The sequence below is a fragment of the Penicillium paradoxum genome (assembly GCF_028828445.1).
Source record: "Penicillium paradoxum strain IBT 22861 chromosome Unknown utg000007l_segment0_segment0, whole genome shotgun sequence".
Classification (NCBI taxonomy): Eukaryota; Fungi; Ascomycota; class Eurotiomycetes; order Eurotiales; family Aspergillaceae; genus Penicillium; species Penicillium paradoxum.
Window position 1 is genome coordinate 3,805,770 of NW_026643185.1, and position 19,263 is coordinate 3,825,032.

At 49.1% G+C, this 19,263-nt stretch overlaps 8 protein-coding genes across 8 annotated transcripts; 4 read left to right on the forward strand and 4 right to left on the reverse strand.

Moving 5' to 3' along the window:
- Positions 1-504: 504 nt before the first annotated feature.
- N7457_008935 (uncharacterized protein) lies at positions 505-1,407 on the forward strand (the record flags this gene model as incomplete). Its single annotated transcript, XM_057179978.1, has 1 exon — positions 505-1,407. The coding sequence occupies one exon, from the start codon at positions 505-507 to the stop codon at positions 1,405-1,407; it is 903 nt and encodes a 300-aa protein (XP_057028364.1).
- Positions 1,408-2,092: 685 nt separating this feature from the next.
- N7457_008936 (flavin monoamine oxidase family protein) lies at positions 2,093-3,826 on the forward strand (the record flags this gene model as incomplete). The annotated part of the gene is made up of 4 exons (XM_057179979.1): positions 2,093-2,218; positions 2,289-2,326; positions 2,417-2,808; positions 2,865-3,826. The coding sequence occupies 4 exons, from the start codon at positions 2,093-2,095 to the stop codon at positions 3,824-3,826; spliced, it is 1,518 nt and encodes a 505-aa protein (XP_057028365.1).
- Positions 3,827-4,469: 643 nt separating this feature from the next.
- Positions 4,470-6,289, reverse strand: N7457_008937 (homeobox domain-containing protein; the record flags this gene model as incomplete). The annotated part of the gene is made up of 3 exons (XM_057179980.1): positions 4,470-5,879; positions 5,935-6,046; positions 6,117-6,289. The coding sequence occupies 3 exons, from the start codon at positions 6,287-6,289 to the stop codon at positions 4,470-4,472; spliced, it is 1,695 nt and encodes a 564-aa protein (XP_057028366.1).
- A 2,918-nt stretch (positions 6,290-9,207) lies between these two features.
- On the forward strand, positions 9,208-9,843 carry N7457_008938 (putative RING finger domain protein; the record flags this gene model as incomplete). The annotated part of the gene is made up of 3 exons (XM_057179981.1): positions 9,208-9,299; positions 9,431-9,607; positions 9,660-9,843. The coding sequence occupies 3 exons, from the start codon at positions 9,208-9,210 to the stop codon at positions 9,841-9,843; spliced, it is 453 nt and encodes a 150-aa protein (XP_057028367.1).
- A 102-nt stretch (positions 9,844-9,945) lies between these two features.
- N7457_008939 (putative C6 transcription factor) lies at positions 9,946-11,905 on the reverse strand (the record flags this gene model as incomplete). Its single annotated transcript, XM_057179982.1, has 4 exons — positions 9,946-10,308; positions 10,355-10,637; positions 10,695-11,118; positions 11,173-11,905. The coding sequence occupies 4 exons, from the start codon at positions 11,903-11,905 to the stop codon at positions 9,946-9,948; spliced, it is 1,803 nt and encodes a 600-aa protein (XP_057028368.1).
- Positions 11,906-12,441: 536 nt separating this feature from the next.
- Positions 12,442-13,344, reverse strand: N7457_008940 (uncharacterized protein; the record flags this gene model as incomplete). Its single annotated transcript, XM_057179983.1, has 3 exons — positions 12,442-12,609; positions 12,667-13,101; positions 13,180-13,344. 3 exons carry the CDS (start codon positions 13,342-13,344, stop codon positions 12,442-12,444), a joined length of 768 nt encoding a protein of 255 aa, XP_057028369.1.
- A 309-nt stretch (positions 13,345-13,653) lies between these two features.
- N7457_008941 (putative MFS sugar transporter) lies at positions 13,654-15,667 on the reverse strand (the record flags this gene model as incomplete). Its single annotated transcript, XM_057179984.1, has 8 exons — positions 13,654-13,886; positions 13,952-14,050; positions 14,102-14,202; positions 14,264-14,462; positions 14,517-14,604; positions 14,658-15,204; positions 15,259-15,533; positions 15,596-15,667. 8 exons carry the CDS (start codon positions 15,665-15,667, stop codon positions 13,654-13,656), a joined length of 1,614 nt encoding a protein of 537 aa, XP_057028370.1.
- A 593-nt stretch (positions 15,668-16,260) lies between these two features.
- N7457_008942 (uncharacterized protein) lies at positions 16,261-17,469 on the forward strand (the record flags this gene model as incomplete). Its single annotated transcript, XM_057179985.1, has 5 exons — positions 16,261-16,549; positions 16,602-16,757; positions 16,812-17,134; positions 17,208-17,277; positions 17,336-17,469. 5 exons carry the CDS (start codon positions 16,261-16,263, stop codon positions 17,467-17,469), a joined length of 972 nt encoding a protein of 323 aa, XP_057028371.1.
- Between the last annotated feature and the right edge of the window lie 1,794 nt (positions 17,470-19,263).

Genomic DNA, 19,263 nt, shown 5'->3' on the forward strand with positions numbered 1-19,263 from the left:
CTAAATGATCGCGATTTTGTGTGGAGCAACTGGACTATGAGTGTGAATGACATAGGTCTGAACAACGTCAATACAACATAGATCTAAGAATAACGGCTATGACCTATAGGCCAGGTTGCATATATACATGTTGCAAAGGCCGTTGATAGGAGAACCAGCAAATCAGAATGCCAAGTGATGGATCCCTTCTAACAAAAAAAAGAAGTAAAGACAAAAAAGAGCAGATGGCATGAAGAATAAAGAAGAAAACCTAAAACCCCCCAAAAAGAGGCTCTAAGATCGACGATCATCACGTTGAAGTTGTGAGGATCTGGGCCTTGGCCTGGCGGATGTTTGCCTTCAACCTTTTTTCCTTCTCCATATCTTTGACCTCACCATTTTCCTCTCCCGACACTTCCGTGTTCTTCCCACTTGGCAGGTCCAAGAGTCTTCCTGTGAACCCTGTATGCCATGATGCGAGGTTAAATCTCGCTTACCCCTTTTCCTTTTTCTTCTTTGCTGGAGATGGAGTCACGACCTGAAGGCATGCGCTCTGCGCATAACGGAACCAACTCCGGGGCCGTCCCAAACGAAAAGGAGGACGTCATGATCACATTTTCCCTTTCTGAACCGCCGGCACCACCTCGGACCCGATCCCCTTTTGCCCGATCGCATCTCCGCTCTCGATCACTGGCGGGCATCCCGGGCATGCCGTCTATGACGCGCGCCTACTCCTCCCCAGGGCTGGACTCCCAGGGTCGATATATCTTCGTCAATGGCCGCGGATCTTCAGTCGACGGTTTGAAAAGATACGGCCCTCTGCAGACGCGCCCTGACGATCACATCGAATCCCGCATGGGCTCTCTCAACATTTCAGAGACCATCTCAGAGCACGCCGAACTCGAAACTTTCCCCAAGTCGCCCTCCCAAACGGGCTCTTCGCCAGTTCTCATGGCCCAGACTTTCCCCCGCATTGGTCGCCTGCGCCCGATTTCACCCCTTTCTTTCCAATCCCCCGCTAGCCCCTCCTCCTTGCATTCCTCGCCCGTGCTTGGCTCCAAATACAACGAAGCCTACCCCGGCCACTCGGGCTCCGTCTCATCCGTCTCTGTTCCTTCCACCCCGACTAGCCTTCGTTCTCGAAGTCCCAGTATTTCGTCCCTGGAAACTATTCCCGATATTCCAGATGCCGAGAATGAGGCCCTCGAAGAAGAGCGGATCGCTGACTTGAAAGCCGCGGCCGATGCAGCCGACGCGGCAAGCAATGCCAATCGACGGCGCGGGGCATCGGATGCACCCAACTCACTCAGTACAATGCGCGGGGGCGCGGGCGGATATACAGCCCGCAGCGACAAGCGCAAACGTTGGAGTGTCTGTGGTGCCGAGCGACGACAGGACCTTGACCTGGAGACCATCTGGGAAGATTGAGGTTTTCTCGTTCCCCTGCGGATCTAGCTTCATTCTCGTCCACTACAACCCGGCACTCTTTGTGCTTCCGCACTATTGTCTTTTGGTGGAGTTGAACTCCACTACTCGCTCCCAGGCATTTTCCTTTTTCCGTTTTCCGTTTTCTTTTTTTTTACTCTGTGATGCTCTGCTCCGTTCTCTGAACTTCCTTGATACCCTTCTTTTACCTCCGACCCGTGCATATCATCCAGAGATCTCTATCATTTCAAAAGGCGCTTTCATCATAGGAGTTTTGTGGCAGTGACAGTTGTCCTCGCCGTGTCCCCGCTTCCAGTGGGCTAACAGGCTTGACCAGGCGTATGGGTTTGTTTTCCGCTATGCTGGTCATAACTAAGTTCCGTCCTTTTTCTGATTTTGCCGTGCATCTATCGGCATTTGCCTTTGCGATCTTAGAATCGCTTTACCAATGGAATTGGGCATTGAGCCCCCGAATAACCCCCTTCTTTGTAGCTTGAGTGCAGATCCATTGTAATTCCACCGTTGAAACTGTTCTCCCTTGATAAGGTGATAAAGCGGGAGCCAATCACCTGAGTACCGGGGCCCGCATATCCAATGACAACCAGAATCTTCGTTCTTCTTTCAATTCGCCAAGCTCGTCGAATACATCAACCGCTTATCCCCCATTAATTTTTGGCACCATCGCACTATGGCGTCGACCCCGCATATCGGCATTGTTGGCGCAGGCATTTCCGGCCTGCGCTGCGCCGACATTCTCATCCAAAATGGCGCGCGAGTAACAATTCTAGAAGCAAGAGATCGCATTGGAGGGAGAGTATGTCTTGCATCCGTTGGCAAAACCGCGTGGCTGAAGTGATCGTTTAACCTTTTTTTTCGTTCATTAGGTGCACCAATCAACGGTAGGAGACCATGTGGTAGATCTGTATGTACCCCTGCAGCTTCATCTACTATGACGACCATGACTATAATTGAGATTTGGGAGAAATATTACACTAGCTAACACGCTATCCAGCGGCCCTAATTGGATCCATGGTGCGGGGGACAACCCCATCATGACTATTGCGGAAGCAACGGGTGCCACCTTGTATGATCCCGAGGATGGAAGTCATATGGCCTTTTCAACAGAGGGCCATCGGATCGCCCCTGAAGTGAACGCCAAGGTCCAAGATTTTGTATGGACTACTATAGCGGAAGCCTTTGAATACAGCAATCGCCATGGGGACAATATCCCCGCTGAGCGGAGTCTGTTTGATTTCTTCTCTGAGCGAATCCAGCAAAAGGACTTCTCAGATGAAGAGAAGCACCTTTGTCTGGATGCTTGTAAGTTCTGGGGCGCATATGTGGGGGAGCAAGTCGACAAACAGAGCTTGAGGTTCTTCCGTCTGGAAGAATGTGTCGATGGAAGTAGGTATTCTCTTTCTACAAAGGTATACAGCCTAAATCTAACCTCTTCTACCAAGGCAACTTCGTCTTGGCATCTACATACAAGCCCATTCTAGAGCAAGTCGCAAAAACCGCCACTTCAAAAGCCAATATCCGGCTCAACGAGCCAGTCACAAACATCAAAGCGCCTGCCCGCGACATCCAATCCCAGACAAAACACCAAGTAACCGTGACCACAGCAAATGGGAGTTATGGCTTCGACGAAGTAGTAGTAACCTGCCCACTCGGCTGGCTGAAGCAAAACACTTCATCATTCTCTCCAGCCCTTCCACCCCGTCTCCAACAAGCAATCAACAACATCTCATACGGAAGACTGGAAAAGGTCTACGTGACATTTCCCCGTGCCTTCTGGCAAGATGCCACCACATCAGGAACAAAAGCCACTTCTAGTCCAGTCATGGCACAGTTCCTCGAACCGTCCTATGCGCCGCACCCAGCGGGCATAGAATGGACCCAGGAATGTCTCTCCTTTGCTGCCCTCCCGACACCATACGCGCACCCAACCCTACTTTTCTACACATACGGCGAGAGTGGTGCGGAAATCATCAATACCATCTCGCATCTATCTCCTTCGTCGTCGGAATATAAGGAGACCCTAGTCAATACTTTCAAGCCCTTTTACTCCCGGCTTCCGGGGTATAATCCAGATCACCCGGATTGTACGCCGACGGCGTTGCTCGCGACGCAGTGGCAGAAGGATATCTATGCTGGAAATGGGTCATACTGCAATTTCCAGGTTGGAGTCACCGAGGCAGATAAAGATATTGAGGTGATGAGATCTGGGGATGGGATTGGACCAAAGAGGGGATTATGGTTTGCTGGAGAGCATACGGCACCTTTTGTCGCGCTTGGTACCAGTACTGGTGCGTTTTGGAGTGGAGAGAGAGTTGCGAATTTGATCTGTCAGGGACTTGGGTTGGGGTCTGTTGGGGGTATGGGGGTGAAGGATGATTCTTTGCCTTCTGCTGGGGGGCTGTAAGGGGGTTGGGGAGCGGTCTGTATAATTCAAGTGAGGAGTACTCCGTACGGAGTAGATAAAATCAATATAGCATATGTGTGTGCTGTGTTACAGCGTGAGGGGTCGTGTTTAAGAACTATAGCTTGAAACACAGTAGAATAGAGTTGTCTATCCCGTTCTTGTCTACGCAAGGCAAGTTATCTCAATCTTACAATGGAGCAATCAAGTCGAACATTGTCATTCATACTTAAATAAGGTATTTCAAGTCGTCGGAATCATTCCAGGATTGGTATCTTTCTTTTCTTGGGAGCTTTCGCTCTCGCCTTGTTTCAGTGGCAGAGAAGTTAGACAAATCCACCAGCTAAAGCATCATTGACAAACAAAGAGGTATAAAGACCTCGATGCACATGAAATGCAGATAAAAAAATAGAACAGGGTTGAATAGAAAATAGATCATGGACAGGGTTCACGTGATAGTGGCGAAGACCGCTGGGAAACACGCATCATGGAGACAGATATAACAATAATAAAAAATACATCAAGGTTCCGAACAGAGGGAAATCAGAATCACAAAGGAAATGAAGAATGGAAAGATGCAAAGATGATAGGCGTCGATCATAGACAATAGCAGTTAGATATGGCTATGTCTCGATCCTGCATTCCGTCATCGCCAGGCCCCCTGGCTCAAGGACAGGAGACCTTGGACACAGTCCAAATCATCTTCTTGGGTATCCCCCGAGCCACCGGCCATGAAAGCCGAGACCTCTGCGCTTAACTCTGGTGGAGCTTTGCCCTGTGAGCCAGCTTGGAGTGGTCGATTGCGCTTGCCGTTCGTCGAGATGCCGAGACCTCGATTGCGGTTGGCATCGCGCAGAACCGGTCGAGGGATGTGAGATGTATTACGCCGACGGATATTTGTTGATCGTGTGCCTGGAACCCAGTTCTCCTTGTCGGAGTCGCCGAGATCCTGCTCCAGATCTGGCTTGCCGGATTTGGTAAATATAGGTTTGGACAATTTTGATGGGATTGTGTTAGCCCTGTTGCGACCAGTCTCTAGTCGCCCCAGAGACGAAACGGTGCGAGCAAGCTTCCGCCTCTTTTCTCCCATGGACTGGGAGATGGGCGTATTCATCAGGTCGGCATGGGCATTGAAGCTGTGCCGCCCTGAGGCACTTCGTGGTAACGGCCGCTGGCTGCGGGATTGGAAGAGAGCTGGGGAACTATTCGAGACACTTGTTGGTGTTGACAACGCACTCCTTGCGTCCGTGTCACAGAATGATTCCCAATTACGCGAATCACGCGACCGACCGAAAGCTCTGTCTTTCTCGGCCACGCCTGCCCGCGCAGGCGTGGTCGGGAAGATAGCACTGCTGCTCCGGTGCAGACTTGACATTTTTGTTCGGCGGACTGAAAACATCGCCACGCGGTTTTTGGACGGCGAGGGTTCGTTCTCTCCGCGAATTACTGCCTTCCCATCCGACGACATCGCGATACGCAGAGAATTGCGGCCCTTGGGTGGAGATGGCGTGAGTTCGCCTTCTTTACGTACCAAAGCCTCTCCATCAAAAGACATGGACAATCGCAGCGATGGTGGTGATTTGGTGGGTGTGGTGTGTATATTGGCTGTCTGTTGTCCATTCTCTCCTTCGCCTCGAATGTCCGTCAACGAACGTTTCCTCTTTGGTACTTGTTGCAGCAAGTCTTCCGAGTGCTCGTTCGCATTTTGGGAAAATTCCTCCTGTGTGGTGGGCGGAGTTTCCCCTACCTCTGTCGCAACGCTCGTTTGAGTACTGTGAGGCAGTTCATGTTCATCTTTGTCTCCAGTTATTGGGTCAGAATCATCTGAAAACTGCAACAGGCCCCCATGCCATGATTTCGATGCCATATCCTCACGGTGGTCGTTGATGTCAAATTGCTCTGCCCCACTCGAAGACCCCGGCTCCGCCGACGCGTTATCATCACTCAAAGGCTGGCCCGATGAATCGACCAAGCCCGACCGTGGGGCAAGTAATTCGTGAGGCTGGAGGGGTTTAGATTTCCGACGATCGTTCTGGCGGCGGTTTTGGAACCAAATCTGTGCGGAGCCAGTCAGAAGCGTTTTTCATGTGTGAATTCTTGGCATCACATACTTGGACCTCTTTCTCCCCGAGGGAGACACGGTTTACGATACTCGTGCGGGCTGCCTTGTCTGGTTTGGGATTCTGCTGGTACTCTGCCTCGAGAATTGCGTGATCCTCTGGGCTGCAAAAAAGTTCAAATCGGGTTAATTGACGCGTTCATAGAAGGCTGGAGCACAACCACAATAGCATACCTAGTCCGACGCCGCTTCTGGCGGGCTAGCAGTTTATTGTCGACGCGAGGAGGAAGGTTCTGGGTGAGGGTCTTTTGGGAATGAACGAGGAAGGCGTAGTTTAGAGGATTGGAGTCGGTGGCCGGGAGAGAGGGCGAGGATGAGATCGCCACCGAGGGCTCCGGATCAGACATGATGGGATTAATAGAGCATGGAGGGGTTGGGAGGGTATAGAGAGACAAAAGACACCACCAGACCACCAGAACAAGAAAATAGAGTGAAAATGGGAACGCCGTGAGGCTGGTGCAGAAAGTATGCAGAATCCGGTGCCGAGTGTATCAAATCGCGTCGCGGTGTAGACGCGGAGTAGAATGAACGTGGCCCGCGCTAGTAACAAAGTGCAACCCCGAGGTATCTGATACTTGACCACACGACTCTCCTCAGCTAAATTAATTCGATTATATTTCCAAACCCTTGAAATGCCTTTTACTCGGTTGCTTTCGGTGCGAGGTTTACCTTCGTCCTGACGCGTTAGGAGTCTTGAGACGATTTAAGGGCCCACTTTTATGAGGTTGCAGTAGTCTATACGGAGTACGGAGTACACAGTTACGTGCGTGAAAGCGTGAAGCGTGTTCTCGCGTCCAGTACAGGCCGTGCTTGGAATCTAGCAACTCTTTCCCAAGGTACATCCCAGCAATTTATCCACGACACTCGCCCCATTTGCGATATTGGCCTAATCTGCCTACCAGCGCCTAACGCGTGGTGACGCGCCTTCACGTGACCCCACGAGGAAGACCTGCACGTGGTGGAATGTGATCGGTCGGACGATTTCTGCAAGGAATCTGACGCTTGTCAAGAATGATACCCTCTCACTGCTTCTCGCGTCTTGAATATTTGACAAGAAGGCAACTTTGCCTTGATGCCCAACTATGATGCCTGTACAGGGTAATGCAAAGTGGGTCACAGGAGCAGTACCAGAGACCCATTTGAGAGAATCAATGAGCCTCACAAGCAGCCAACAGCCAATGAGCTCTGGGATTATTTGAGATGTGACTGCAAATCGGAAGGATCGGATTTAAACCGTTCTGAGCATTTAGCTCTTGCAACGTGGGAATGAACCAAGATGACTTGGTTCAGTGCCAGCATTTGAATCGACCGCATCCGTGGGTGGCCAACGCCCGGTTCTTTGGGTTACGTCGTGTGGCCCAAAAAGGCAGTTTGTTGATCTTGCCGAATTCCCTTGCATCCTGTTCGATCTCACGCGGAAGGAACTACTGAGGAGGGTCAAAGATACATAACCTTTTTAAGGTACATCCATGGATCCATGGATGTAAGTTCCAATGCTTACTGCATGTGGTGATGATTCAAACCATTGATGTCCACTTTGATGTGACAAAACCCTTGGGTCTACTGACGAAGGGAATGAGTTCAAGGGTCCGACAAACGATCCCAATCTGGAGTCTCACTCTCGTGGGGATCTCATCTATCCCGGCCCTGCTACAACGCAATGGTGCTCATGTACAAAATGAGAATGGGGCATCACAAATTCGAACTCGCTCGGGGACGTATCGCCCAGTCAAATTTTCGGCACAGCTGCCTCCTCACATGACCCCCATCGACACTGCCTCATACGGACATTTATAGCTTAGGTACCTTCATTACCGGCACGGCCACATCCTGACCGCATCAGATGACCGGTTCCGCAGATCTCGGGTTCGGAATCGGGCGCGTTCTAGCCTGTGAGGTTGTGACAGGCCGTGTCAGGAATAAACACTGCTCTTCAGCAACCGGCTCATGAGCGACTAGCAACCTGTATCTTGTCCCGGTCCGGTGCTCCTCGTGTGCTGCTCCTGCCGATCGGCTTGTTTTTGTATGGCCGGTCAGCCGAGAATCAGCCGATGGGTGTCGGAACATGGCCATGATATTATCGGTGTCGTGTTCTTTGAATTTGGATTTGCGAGTTTCACCTTCATTTCTTCCTTTCCTGCCCTTTGTTCTGTTTGGTTTATGTCTGGTCTGCACTCGTTGTAGTTGTAATCGTTATTCGAAGGCTTGTAGACTGTGTATGCTCTTTCACACGGTAGTAATTGCGAATAATGTTGTTGTGGTTACTATATCGCACCTTTTGCTTCACTGGGATGGTTCTTTACTGGGCGTTCTTGCCCTAGCAATCTGTTTGCAAGTACGTCGGGTTTATTAAGCTGGCATGTGGCAAACCTTCAGGCTCATTCATGATCCCTGATTCCAGTAGAATCGAGAGCAAGTAGACCCTGGTCTAGGCCTCTGGTTATACAGAGTGACAGTCGAAAATACCAGAGTCAGAGAGTATATACTACCTAGCCATCAGCTAGAACCTTCGAAGTATGTACCCACAAGTCAAGTATATTGCAATACAACCCTTGCAATCTTAAGGCAGGGGAGTGGAGCAGTGAAGCACATTATAGTCTTGGCCAAGTTTAAACCGGTGTCTGGCGCAATCTCAGGGCAGTTTCTGGGTGATTGATCCCAATAAGTCTCACTCCCGAGGTATCATACTTCGCAAACCATCAACAACAATCGTGTATAATGCCGAACCCCAAACATGATCGTACCACAACAGGACAATCCAGCCGATCAACATTCCACCAAAGCCACCCTTTCGCCTATCCCTTTGCTTATCCCCCGCTGATTGGTCTGACATGTACGGAGTAGAGGGGAATCGTCTTGGAAGTCTGATTGAATACGATTAAAGACAAAGTACCCTGTAGCTACCGCTGTCTCTTCCCCGCTTTGACGGGTCGATCATCCCCAGACGGTTGATATGCTCGCCCCTGCACTTTGGTTTTTTTCTTTCTCGCATCTTTAATTTACTTGGGAATTCCGGGGTTCTGCTTTGGGTTCTCGCTTACTGAGGTTGCCTTCTACACAGGTAGATATATCTCTTTGTTTTGGCTTCGCAGTCTGACTTTCTAATCCCAGCCACTGTGCCACCCCATTTTGTTGGCTCGTGACTACGCTGCGGGAAAGCGATTTGCATTCGGTCGTTTATTTTTTTCGCTTTCGATCTTGGCTTGCTATCACACTCATCTCATATCTACGCTCTATTCGTGCAAGAGACTCTAGGTCCGCGGAGATGGCAGAAGGAGAGAAGCTGAAGAAGAACCATATGGCGATCGTCCTCGGCATCGGCCTAGGGGTGGTGCTACTGATCGTGATTAGTTTGATGTGAGTGAGATGACATTGTTCTTTTTCCCGGTTCTACTTGTGTCTCCTCCATTCTCTCCATTCTCTTTACATTCTCTCCGTTTGGTGTTACATAAAGCATGCCAATCCCCTCCTAACTGTATTGCTGCCAGTCTGACAATACTCATCAACCGCCGAGACCGGCAGTCGTTGCTGCGATCGAGGAAGAATCCCAGTGAACGCCTGCGTAAGTTAGACAAGGTCTCGCCGACTTCCACGCTCGAGAAGTGGTGGGCGACCACGAAAGGGAACCTCGGCTTATCGGAGGCCGTCGATGGGCAATTTGTTTGGTACGTTTTGCCTTGATTGGTTGGTAACGTGGCGACTGACATTTCGCTTTAGCGCGGTTTGTTTGGAGCAAGTAGCCCGCACGGAGGAAATCCGCGAATTGCGGTGTTTGCATGTCTTCCATCGGGAATGTTTGGAGAAGTGGTTCTTGGGGGATCACTTCAATTGCCCGCTGTGTCATCGAGCCTATTTTGTAGCCGATACACCTCCCCGCAACGACTATGTGTGGATGGTATGACCAGATACCAGCCGTCAGTCGGAGACAGGGCGTGGTAGGATAACGATATTATGAATGATTTTTCTGCCTTTTGTTGTAGGCACAAGATATAATGACCGATGTTCAAGGTGCGAATCCGTCGGCTAATGGCATATAATCCGTGTTGAAATCCCAGATGGAATTGTAATTGGACCAATTGAGGAAATTGTCAAGGCCTGTTGTGACATCATCCACCTCATGCTGCTGTACAGGCTGGGGATCCAGGAGCTGATCGAGAATGCGAGATAGCTTTTTTTCGGCTTGTTTGCACGTATGATAGTTGCCGTGGCCGGGAACTGCGACCCACGAGAGGACAGAAATAAACACGCTGACGTTGCGGATCAGCTCAGCACGAGGGAGAGAAACAGCATGTGGGCCGGGCTGATGCGATTGGTGCAGAAGCTCAAGGAGAAGAACGCTGGCGGAAGGAACACCATACGTAAGGACCTGCAGATGTTAGCACATACTCCTTGTCCGGAAGGGCAAGACACACTATCCAAGAGAAGTGCCGACCTAAATCAACCATGGGAGAGCGGAAAGAATTGATTTGAAGGACAATGGATAGTAACTGACGAGACTCGTCACAAAGATCTGCTTGTCCGGTTTCCGTGTGCTTGACAACTGCTCGGTAGAGCAAAAAAGAAGTATAAAGATAATCCAAATAGATATAGACCGTCGTAAGCCATAGCTCATGAGGATAATTGCTCAACTGCCGGTCATATCGAAGATAATCTGGAGCTGCTTCCCAAATGGCACGCGATTTTGCTTGGATCTCCCTATCAGACAACAATGTTAGCATCCGGTCAAAATATGAGATAGATAGGGGTATATACTTAGACTTCTGGATCAGATTGTGTTGCTCGCGAGTCCCAAGCACAACCTCAAGTGTTTCCTCTCGAATGACAGCCAGCTGATAGCGTAGACGAGCTCGACTTACTGGGTGTAGCAGCCCTTGCCTATTCCACCCAGCGCTGTCTAGTTCTGAGATAGCCTTGCTGAGGGCCTCATCACCTGCAACAAGTGTCTCGTCGGCCAGATCCAATGGAGCAGCGAGAGTGCAAAATCGGCCGTTCAGCAGTGGCGGCCGTCCAACAAAAGTGGCAATCATTTTATCCATGTAGAATGCACCGGTAAAGCAACGTCTCCGCCATTCGCGAAGGAAAAATGGGCAATCCTCGGTACCATCATTTTGCAAGTGTAGACCAGCTGCGTAAATGGTAGAAATGAGATCACCTAATCGACGCCATGCTTGATAGCCTGAGAGATGGTCAGTAAACCTAAGCAGCCTCATACAGAACAGGAAGTACGTACTGGAATCACCGTATTGTTGTGTACGAAGCATAGCATCATTAAATTGTAAAATAGCCAGTAGCTCGTTTGCCGACGATGCCTGGTCACAAAGACCAAGGCATACTGTACTTATCACAGTTATCTGCTCCAACATCCGGTCTTTTGCCTTGGGGTCATCCGATCCCTGAGTAATGTCAGGATCATTGTCTGGTGTAATAATCAGCTGCATCCCGCAGAGTGTCAGAATAAACCCGATGGGTTCCCAGCGAAGATTGCGACCGGTAAAAGAGGAACAGTACTCTTCGACCGACATGGTCTTGTGTGTACGCATTGGTCGGGAAGTATTTTGGGAAATTTGGTTCGCCAGCTCCAGTAGCTGTGCTGTCGGGTCTTCGGAGAAACTATTGAAGATGTGGTGCACCGAAAGCAAGATTCTGTCCATTACCATTTTTGGCACGACTGTATTGCATGCTCGAGCATAGCATTTGGCAATCAGTGTATCGCGCGCGGTGAGGTCGTACAGAAACCGCAGTACATCAACCCCGGATCGAAGTCGATCGGGTTCCACTACCAACCCCGCGGAAGACTCTGTGCTCTCTTCTGGCTCGAAGGGAATCTCATTGCGATGCTCAGTTAAGACCGCAGAGTAGCTTGTCGAGCCCAAATAGCCAGGAAGAGCAGAAGCTGGCTCCAGCGGCATGAAGACACGCCCATTCCCCAGTGAGCCCGGGCTGGAAGCACTGTTTCTCCACATTAACATGGGACTATCACTACTTTGGGGGAATGCTTACTTCGAGTTTGTTTGACTTGTCAGTCGACTAGAGATAATTGCAGGTCCAGGTGGATCAGAACGTCTCCGTCTAGTCATCGGAGCAGGGTGATAAAAGCATTTATCACTAATTCGTTTTGCAGTGCATCGACGACAGATTGGCCGTTCATGATCACATCGCTGTTTGGATCTCCGACAGGGCTCACATGACTGCAAGGTGCCATTTCTGCGCGTTGCCGGCGATTGAGAACGCCGATCGTCGTTTCTCATGGCTCAACGACCACTGCATTGGGGTAAATAGAGGATCAAATCTAGAAACGACGAAAACCTAGGTACCCGCGCTGGTTTCGCCTCGACCAAATTAGGCCTAGCGTGCCACATCAAGATACGAAGTATGAGAACGAGACAGTTGATATTGTTTTTATATACTTGACGATTACGGCATAGAGATATTTACCTATACGTGGATTTATTTCGATCAAGGGGGGACCCTGGAAGTTCTCGTGTGAGGAAAGCATAGATCACTGCACATCCTCCGACGGAATACCTTCATCGCCTGCAAGATCCTTCCTCATAAAGACTGTCCGCATATCCCACATCTTGCCATTTCTGTCTGAAACACGATAAAAATTCTGCAAAGTCTTGATTAGTCGGTAGCCTCGTCGATTATACCATTCTTGGTTGGTCGTCTATAGATGGTAAGTCAATTGAACGAAGATGTCAAATTGGAACGAGGTAGTGTATACCTTTGGAACGCCACCAAAGGTTGCAATCGCAAAGTCCTCGCGTTTCTGATCATCTGAATGAACCGTGTCTAGCATCAACGTCTTGGCTAGCAGTGGCTCGCGGCCCGCCATGGCCTCGACCTCGTCCATTGCAGCTCGCCCAATTCCTTGGCCCTGGATGGACTGCCTGACATAAAACGACTTGATCCAGAAGATGTTCTGGGACGGCAAGTCTAGATCAAGGTTATCTGCCTCGGGATTCTTAGAATCCAACGATATGTGACCAATAGGGACGAAGCTTTCCTGCGTTGGCTGGCATGGAACAGCGTTCAGTGTCGTAGCTGTGTCTTGAAGCATCTCCTCCCCCTTATGAAAATGCGTTAGTTGTGCTTTTGTGAGTGTTATAGTTGGCTTCTTTACCTTTGATCTTGCTTGTTGCTCATCTGATACCAGGACCTTCAGGACAACGTGTTAGCATCGTTTACTCCTGAAGATAATGAACATCGCGTCATGACAAGAATCGATAAACCTCACAATCCAATAAATGCATTTCTCGCCTTTGATTTGTTGCGTCCTCCATTTTGTCTCGACCTCATCTTGGTGCCAGCTACACTCGATGCGCTGTTCCACGAGCCGTTTCCGGTGGACAACAGAGTTGGCATCCCAGGGAAACAAAGTCACTTTTGTACTTGAGACCATTCTTATTGAGAGATATAATTGAGTCCAGATGCAAGTACAAGAGTAAAAGTATCGAGTGAAGGATGGGGGCTTGGGGGCTCTTTATTCCAGGACAGCCCCCAATTATTGATGAATCTTTGTTCTAGCTGGTTCCCTAGGCACCGTCCAATTTGGGCGCGCGGGCCTCGGGAACAGGGGTATAAGTCCCCTTTCAAATCTAGAAGGTTCTAAGGCTTATATGGGCAATGAGTCATGACATCTCCCCAATTAACACGAGAGTCGATGCTCGTCGACATTTCACGGGGTAAACTGTATCACCCGCTAATCTGTTTATGCCGCTTTTTGCTGCTCTTCAACTTGATCTGGCGATGACGGCGTGGTGTCTTTCTCCTTCTCTAAGCTCACAGACGTTTGAACAATCGCACCTGTCGTTATCTGGTGATCAAGACGAGCTTTTTCTTCGTCTGTGGCATCTGTGAGGTGAACAGCAACCTCCTCACCAAAGTTCTTGGCGATTTCCTCGAGGGTGAGGCCAGCAGTCTCGGGGAAAAAGAAGTAAATGACTGTATCTTGTTAGCTGAATGTCGCTTGATGCGTCTGTATAGTCGAAAGCGAAACCAATGCATACCTGGAATGAAGAATACAGACCAGCAAATGATGACAAGATAGTATTTCCAGCCGACATTGCCAAAGCCCATAGGGGCGGTTTGCAGTAGGATGAGGGTAGCTGATTATGTTAGTTGACTTATGTAGACAAATAGTTCAAGTTTCAACTCACCAGCGAATTGACCGAAGAGAGAAAAGCCCATGCCAATCGGGCGAATTTCGGTTGGGAAGATCTCCGAGACGTAAAGATACATGGTTGTATCGCAGAAGGTACTGCAACAATGTCAGGTTAATTATCTCAAAGGGAAAATTGATACGTCGAGGTTTATCTCACCCTTGGAACGCCAGGTACAGGTACATGAAGAAGATACCGAATCCATTCCCGACTTTGTTGGTTGTTCCAGCATACTGGGCAGTCATAGCAGCCAGACAAGATGTAGACACGATAATACCAACAAATCCGGTAATATACATACCACGCCGTGAATTGACTTTGTCATGGAGCCATGCACCCAGAGGATTGTATATTATTCCTAAGCTAGGTCAGCTAAGGAGGTTGACAAGACATCATGGATGGTTATTCTCACCGGCCGTTGTGAGCCACACAGCACTCAAGAGCAGAGGCATACCACCCTCCATGCCCAGGTTAGTATATAGCAAAACTGCATAGTTGTTCTGATCGTTGTCAGTAGAGCTGACTTTCTGAACTTGAATGTTTCTAAACTCACGATGATCAAAGGTCCGCCAAATTCCGCGCCCCATTGGGTAAGGAAACCGATGGCCATACGCTTCCGGTATGACTTCTTGGTAAAGACAGCTTTCCATATACTGCCATGAGTAGCCAATCTCTCGGCCTCGAGTCGAATTTGCTCTTTGGTCTGGAAGAACTCCTCCTTGGCTGCCAAGTTGTCCGGATCTTCTGGTGATTCGCGAAGCCGTTCGAGAACATGCTGTGCCTCGTCGAGTTTGCCTTTCGAAATCAACCAACGAGGTGAGCGCGGGAGCCAAGGCGATCCCAGAAGTAGTACCAGAGCGGGAAGACATTGCAAGGCGAGAGGAAATCTCCAGCCAAACCCAGATAGGGAACCTGTTGCATAGTAGCAAGCATAGCCAACCCACCCTGCAAGCATATATCCAAACACCAGGAAAATGGCGTGGTGACCAACGAGCCAGCCGCGGCGCAAAGCACTTGACATCTCGGAAAGGTACATGGGGCAGACAGTCACAAGGATACCAATCCCAAGGCCGCAGATAAAGCGACCGGCTTGGAACATGCTGAAAGATTGTCAGCGCCAGCCTGGGAGGAATGGGTTAGGGAAAGCGACATACGGCAGTGAATTAGAGCCGGCCTGAAGTGCTCCTCCGAATAATGAAAAGAAGGCACCGAACTGAATATTTGCTTTTCGACCAAAGAAATCGCAGGACCACATTATGAAGAGTGTGCCTACAGCACCACCAGCACTGAAGACACCGTTCGCTGTCGAGATTGTGGGGGTGGTAATGCTGGCGTATCCCGGCTCGCCCTCAGCTGGAAGGTCGAAGTAGGTGTACCATCCTGGCTGTCCGATTGTGCTGGAGATGATTGAAGAGCAATATCCATAGGTCTATTTTTGTAATGCTCATAAGTAGGTATCTGCCACGAGCTTGCGGATTCTTGCGCGCTCACCATTGACCCTACGGCCACAAAGACAATGACCAGCCTGTTATAGGTACTGGTTTGAGACCCGAACTTACCCATGGTGGTAATCCGATCTTGGTTGTCGTTCTCGTCACCTATTCCAACAAAGTGAGTGTATGCGAAAGAGAGTACTCCGTACCATCCACAACTTCACACCAAACGCGTCGGAATGTGTGCGAATTGTCGAATTCTTTGTAGCTGAAAAGAGTAGGGGGGTTGCTACTGTTCTTGACGCGCAGTGGAGCTAGCCCAGCTGCATGGAGCTCATGAAAATACGACTGGCCGATCACAGTATAGACTAGCACTGCAGGCTGCAGCCAATGCTGGTCCAGACTGTATCTTACGTCGTACACGTTGTGTCAAGAAAATGGTCAAAAGTTACTCTATACGGAATGCTGATCTGCCGATCGGTCGAATTCGATGAAAAGGATGCAGAAACCACCGCGGAATTGGTCCCGGGGCTAGTGTGAGCCCATAAATTGACTCTCCACTACGGCGTCAACAACAGTCGGTTAAGTTCATACTCTCTGCACGGACATTCGATTTGACAAGGTAGCAGGATATCCCGAACCTTTCTATACATTGATCTCGCAGTTGTTGTTCACATCTCCGACCAACAGAAACGACGGAAACGACAACAAAGCAGCGAAATAATGGCCCAGTCCCCCTTTGACACCCCATTTGATCAACTTCCCAATCCTAGACAGGTCTGGCTGGGAAAGCCTGGTAGTCATGAGGAGGGTCTGGGGAAGCTAGCTATTCTGACCCCTGAGGTCGTCGCCGCTGCTTCCGCTAGCGAGATAAGATGTGGTCGCCGCGTGACAATGGGATGGGAGATGACAAAATTGGACTATCCTAATCTCAACCGTCAGCCTTGTCATCATCAGATTGTGCCTCTCCTGGGAGGGGTAGCATTTGATGATATATATACTATGAATCCCCGTGAGTTGATCTCCCCCCAATGGCTTCCCACATATTATTGAGTATCAAACAGAGCAAAGCAGTCAGTGGGATGGCCTCCGTCATTTCTCTCAGACGGTTCCTGGTCAATCTGAACGAGTGTTCTATGGTGGAACAACCAGTAAAGAGATAAATGATCGCCAGAATAATCGAATCGGTCTCCAGCATTGGGCCCGAGAGGGTATTGCAGGTACGTATCCCATTCACATGAATTCCCTGGCATTATCTCTCACACCTTCGATAGGACGTGGGGTCTTGATCGATTATGCATCATGGGCAGAGAAGAAGGGTATCAAATATACCACGTTCTCGACCCACCAAGTCCGGCTTGCCGATATCCTCGAAATTGCCCAAGGTAACAATATCACTTTTAAAAAGGGTGATATTCTGTTCGTCCGTGTAGGAGTGACCAAAGAATGGGACACGTCGATGACAGATGCCCAAAAGCAAGCTTATTCGGATAATCCCAGCCCAGAGCATGCTGGGGTTGAAGCGACCACAGAAGTCCTTCGCTGGCTGTGGGACACAGGATTCGCCGCCATTGCCGGTGACGCTATCAGTTGGGAGGTGAGCGACAGAGAGAAGATCCCAAGTCCTCGTCACGTAGCAAGTCGATCAGAAAAGGCTGACAGACCCACAGGTCTATCCGCCTCAATCTCCCGATATATTCCTCCACGAGTATGTGCTTGCTGGATGGGGCATGCCTATCGGTAAGTTTCCGAGGCTTAGTCTCCAAGCTTTGTATACTTATTAACTGACGAAATCTAGGGGAACTGTTTGACCTCGAGGCGCTGGCACGCACCTGCCAGGAACTCCAACGGTGGAGCTTTTTCGTGGCATCTGTACCTTTGAACATGCCCGGTGGAGTCTCTTCGCCTCCAAATGTGATGGCTATTTTCTAGATTAACAATTTCCGCTCCATATTCTGTTCGATGTACTTCGTTATCTACCGTACAATACAGACTTTAATATATGGCAGATAGATAAGCAAACCTGCAATAATCCCTGCTGGGAGGATGCCGCAGTGAACCCTGTTGGAAGTCTATTGACACGAGTAGCGTCACCTCTCGTGTATTCCATGCTAGCCTACTAGACTGTCAACAAGAAGCAGAGAAGGCAAGTTGGGAGCGATCAAATGTCATGATTAAATTGAATTGTGGGCCAAAGGATGGGGGCGAAGGTGCACGGGAACTGAACTGCACGGAACGGCAATAGAGTCTGTATCATTGCGCGCCTGAACTCCACTGTGAGTAATGATAGGCGGTACAATTTCCTCCTAGGGACAAGATACTCAAATGCCTAGGTGTGGATATTGCCTCGTACATTTTTGAGTTTGGTCTACATTCAATGCCTGTCGGGAGTCACTCGATTCCTCACCACCAAGCTGAAGATAAATCCCGCGATCCACAACCTATTCAAGTCCCACTTTAGTTGACGAACCTGCACCGACTTAGAGCCTATGCCGTCGTGGGTCAAAGATTATGCTCTAGTCACCCATGGTTGACGGGGCCGTTAGGGCCCACTTCCCGTGTGCACCAACTCAATTTTATGTCCCGAGTATTTGGTGAGCAAGTTGGATGCCATCGATATCGTCAGAGAACAAAGTACTTACATATTTTGTATTCTTTATATATGTATTATGTATGTTTGAAATGAGCTAATAATTCCGGCTACCATGTTTGAGTCTTTTCTTAGGAGCAAATGAACTGCCCTAGGTATCGTTGCACATCAACGTAGGCAAATGCTCTCTATATGTAAATTCTAGAGTCAAAGATTGACTGCCGTTCGATCTTTGTTGCGTGCTAATAGATTCCTAATGTGTCAGTAGCTATTTCCAGTGCATGGACAGTAGGAACCCAACGACAAACACCTGATATATATCCACGAACCATACCATATCGAAGGCTCCATAAACGTATCTCCCGCCGGATATTCCATCATAAATATAACCTGTACTTTCATATGCTCTGTCCATTTATTTCTGCATACAAACAAACGACAGAGTTCGACAGAGCTAGACCCCGGGAGCCGATCCTAGGTGATCTATAACCCGATTCCAACAATTCTGTACGCCGCTCGGTGAAGCATGTCAAACCATATGAAACAAGGAATATTGAACCCAATTGTTGGGCTCTTCTGTTGTTTAGTTCGTTGGCCGAGGAAATAATTATATTACTTCTAAAGTCGCAGTTTTGAAATGAAACAGACCCCTCGTGCTAGTTTCAGCGCTACTCCGTACATGCATCCGTGATGAATTCCATGCCGCCTTTGTGAGGACATGTACGATTGCTTGGATATGGCTACTACACTAAAGAACCACGACATATGCTAACAAAGTATCTCGCATAGTCTCTCGGCGGTCAGTTTGGATTAAAATCAAATTTGCTACCTGGGAATGCCTAGTCCTAAGCTGGTAGAAAACCACCATACCTGGATCACTATGATAGAGACCTTAATAAGTGTCTAGTCAAGGGAACTTGGTCCAACCGTAGAAAACAAGCAGGTCAAATGAAGCTTTTCAGATGGTCGGCTACTTCCATGGCCTTGCGATGTCTGTTTGGTGGTCCTTTTAACTGTGTTCTGAAATGTGTTTTCAGAACTCTTTGGTACAGATATCTTCCAGGGTTATTCTTCCTCGGGATTTATATGGTAAGAATAGCTTCGATTATGCGAGATGGAGTTTATCAGTGCACGGA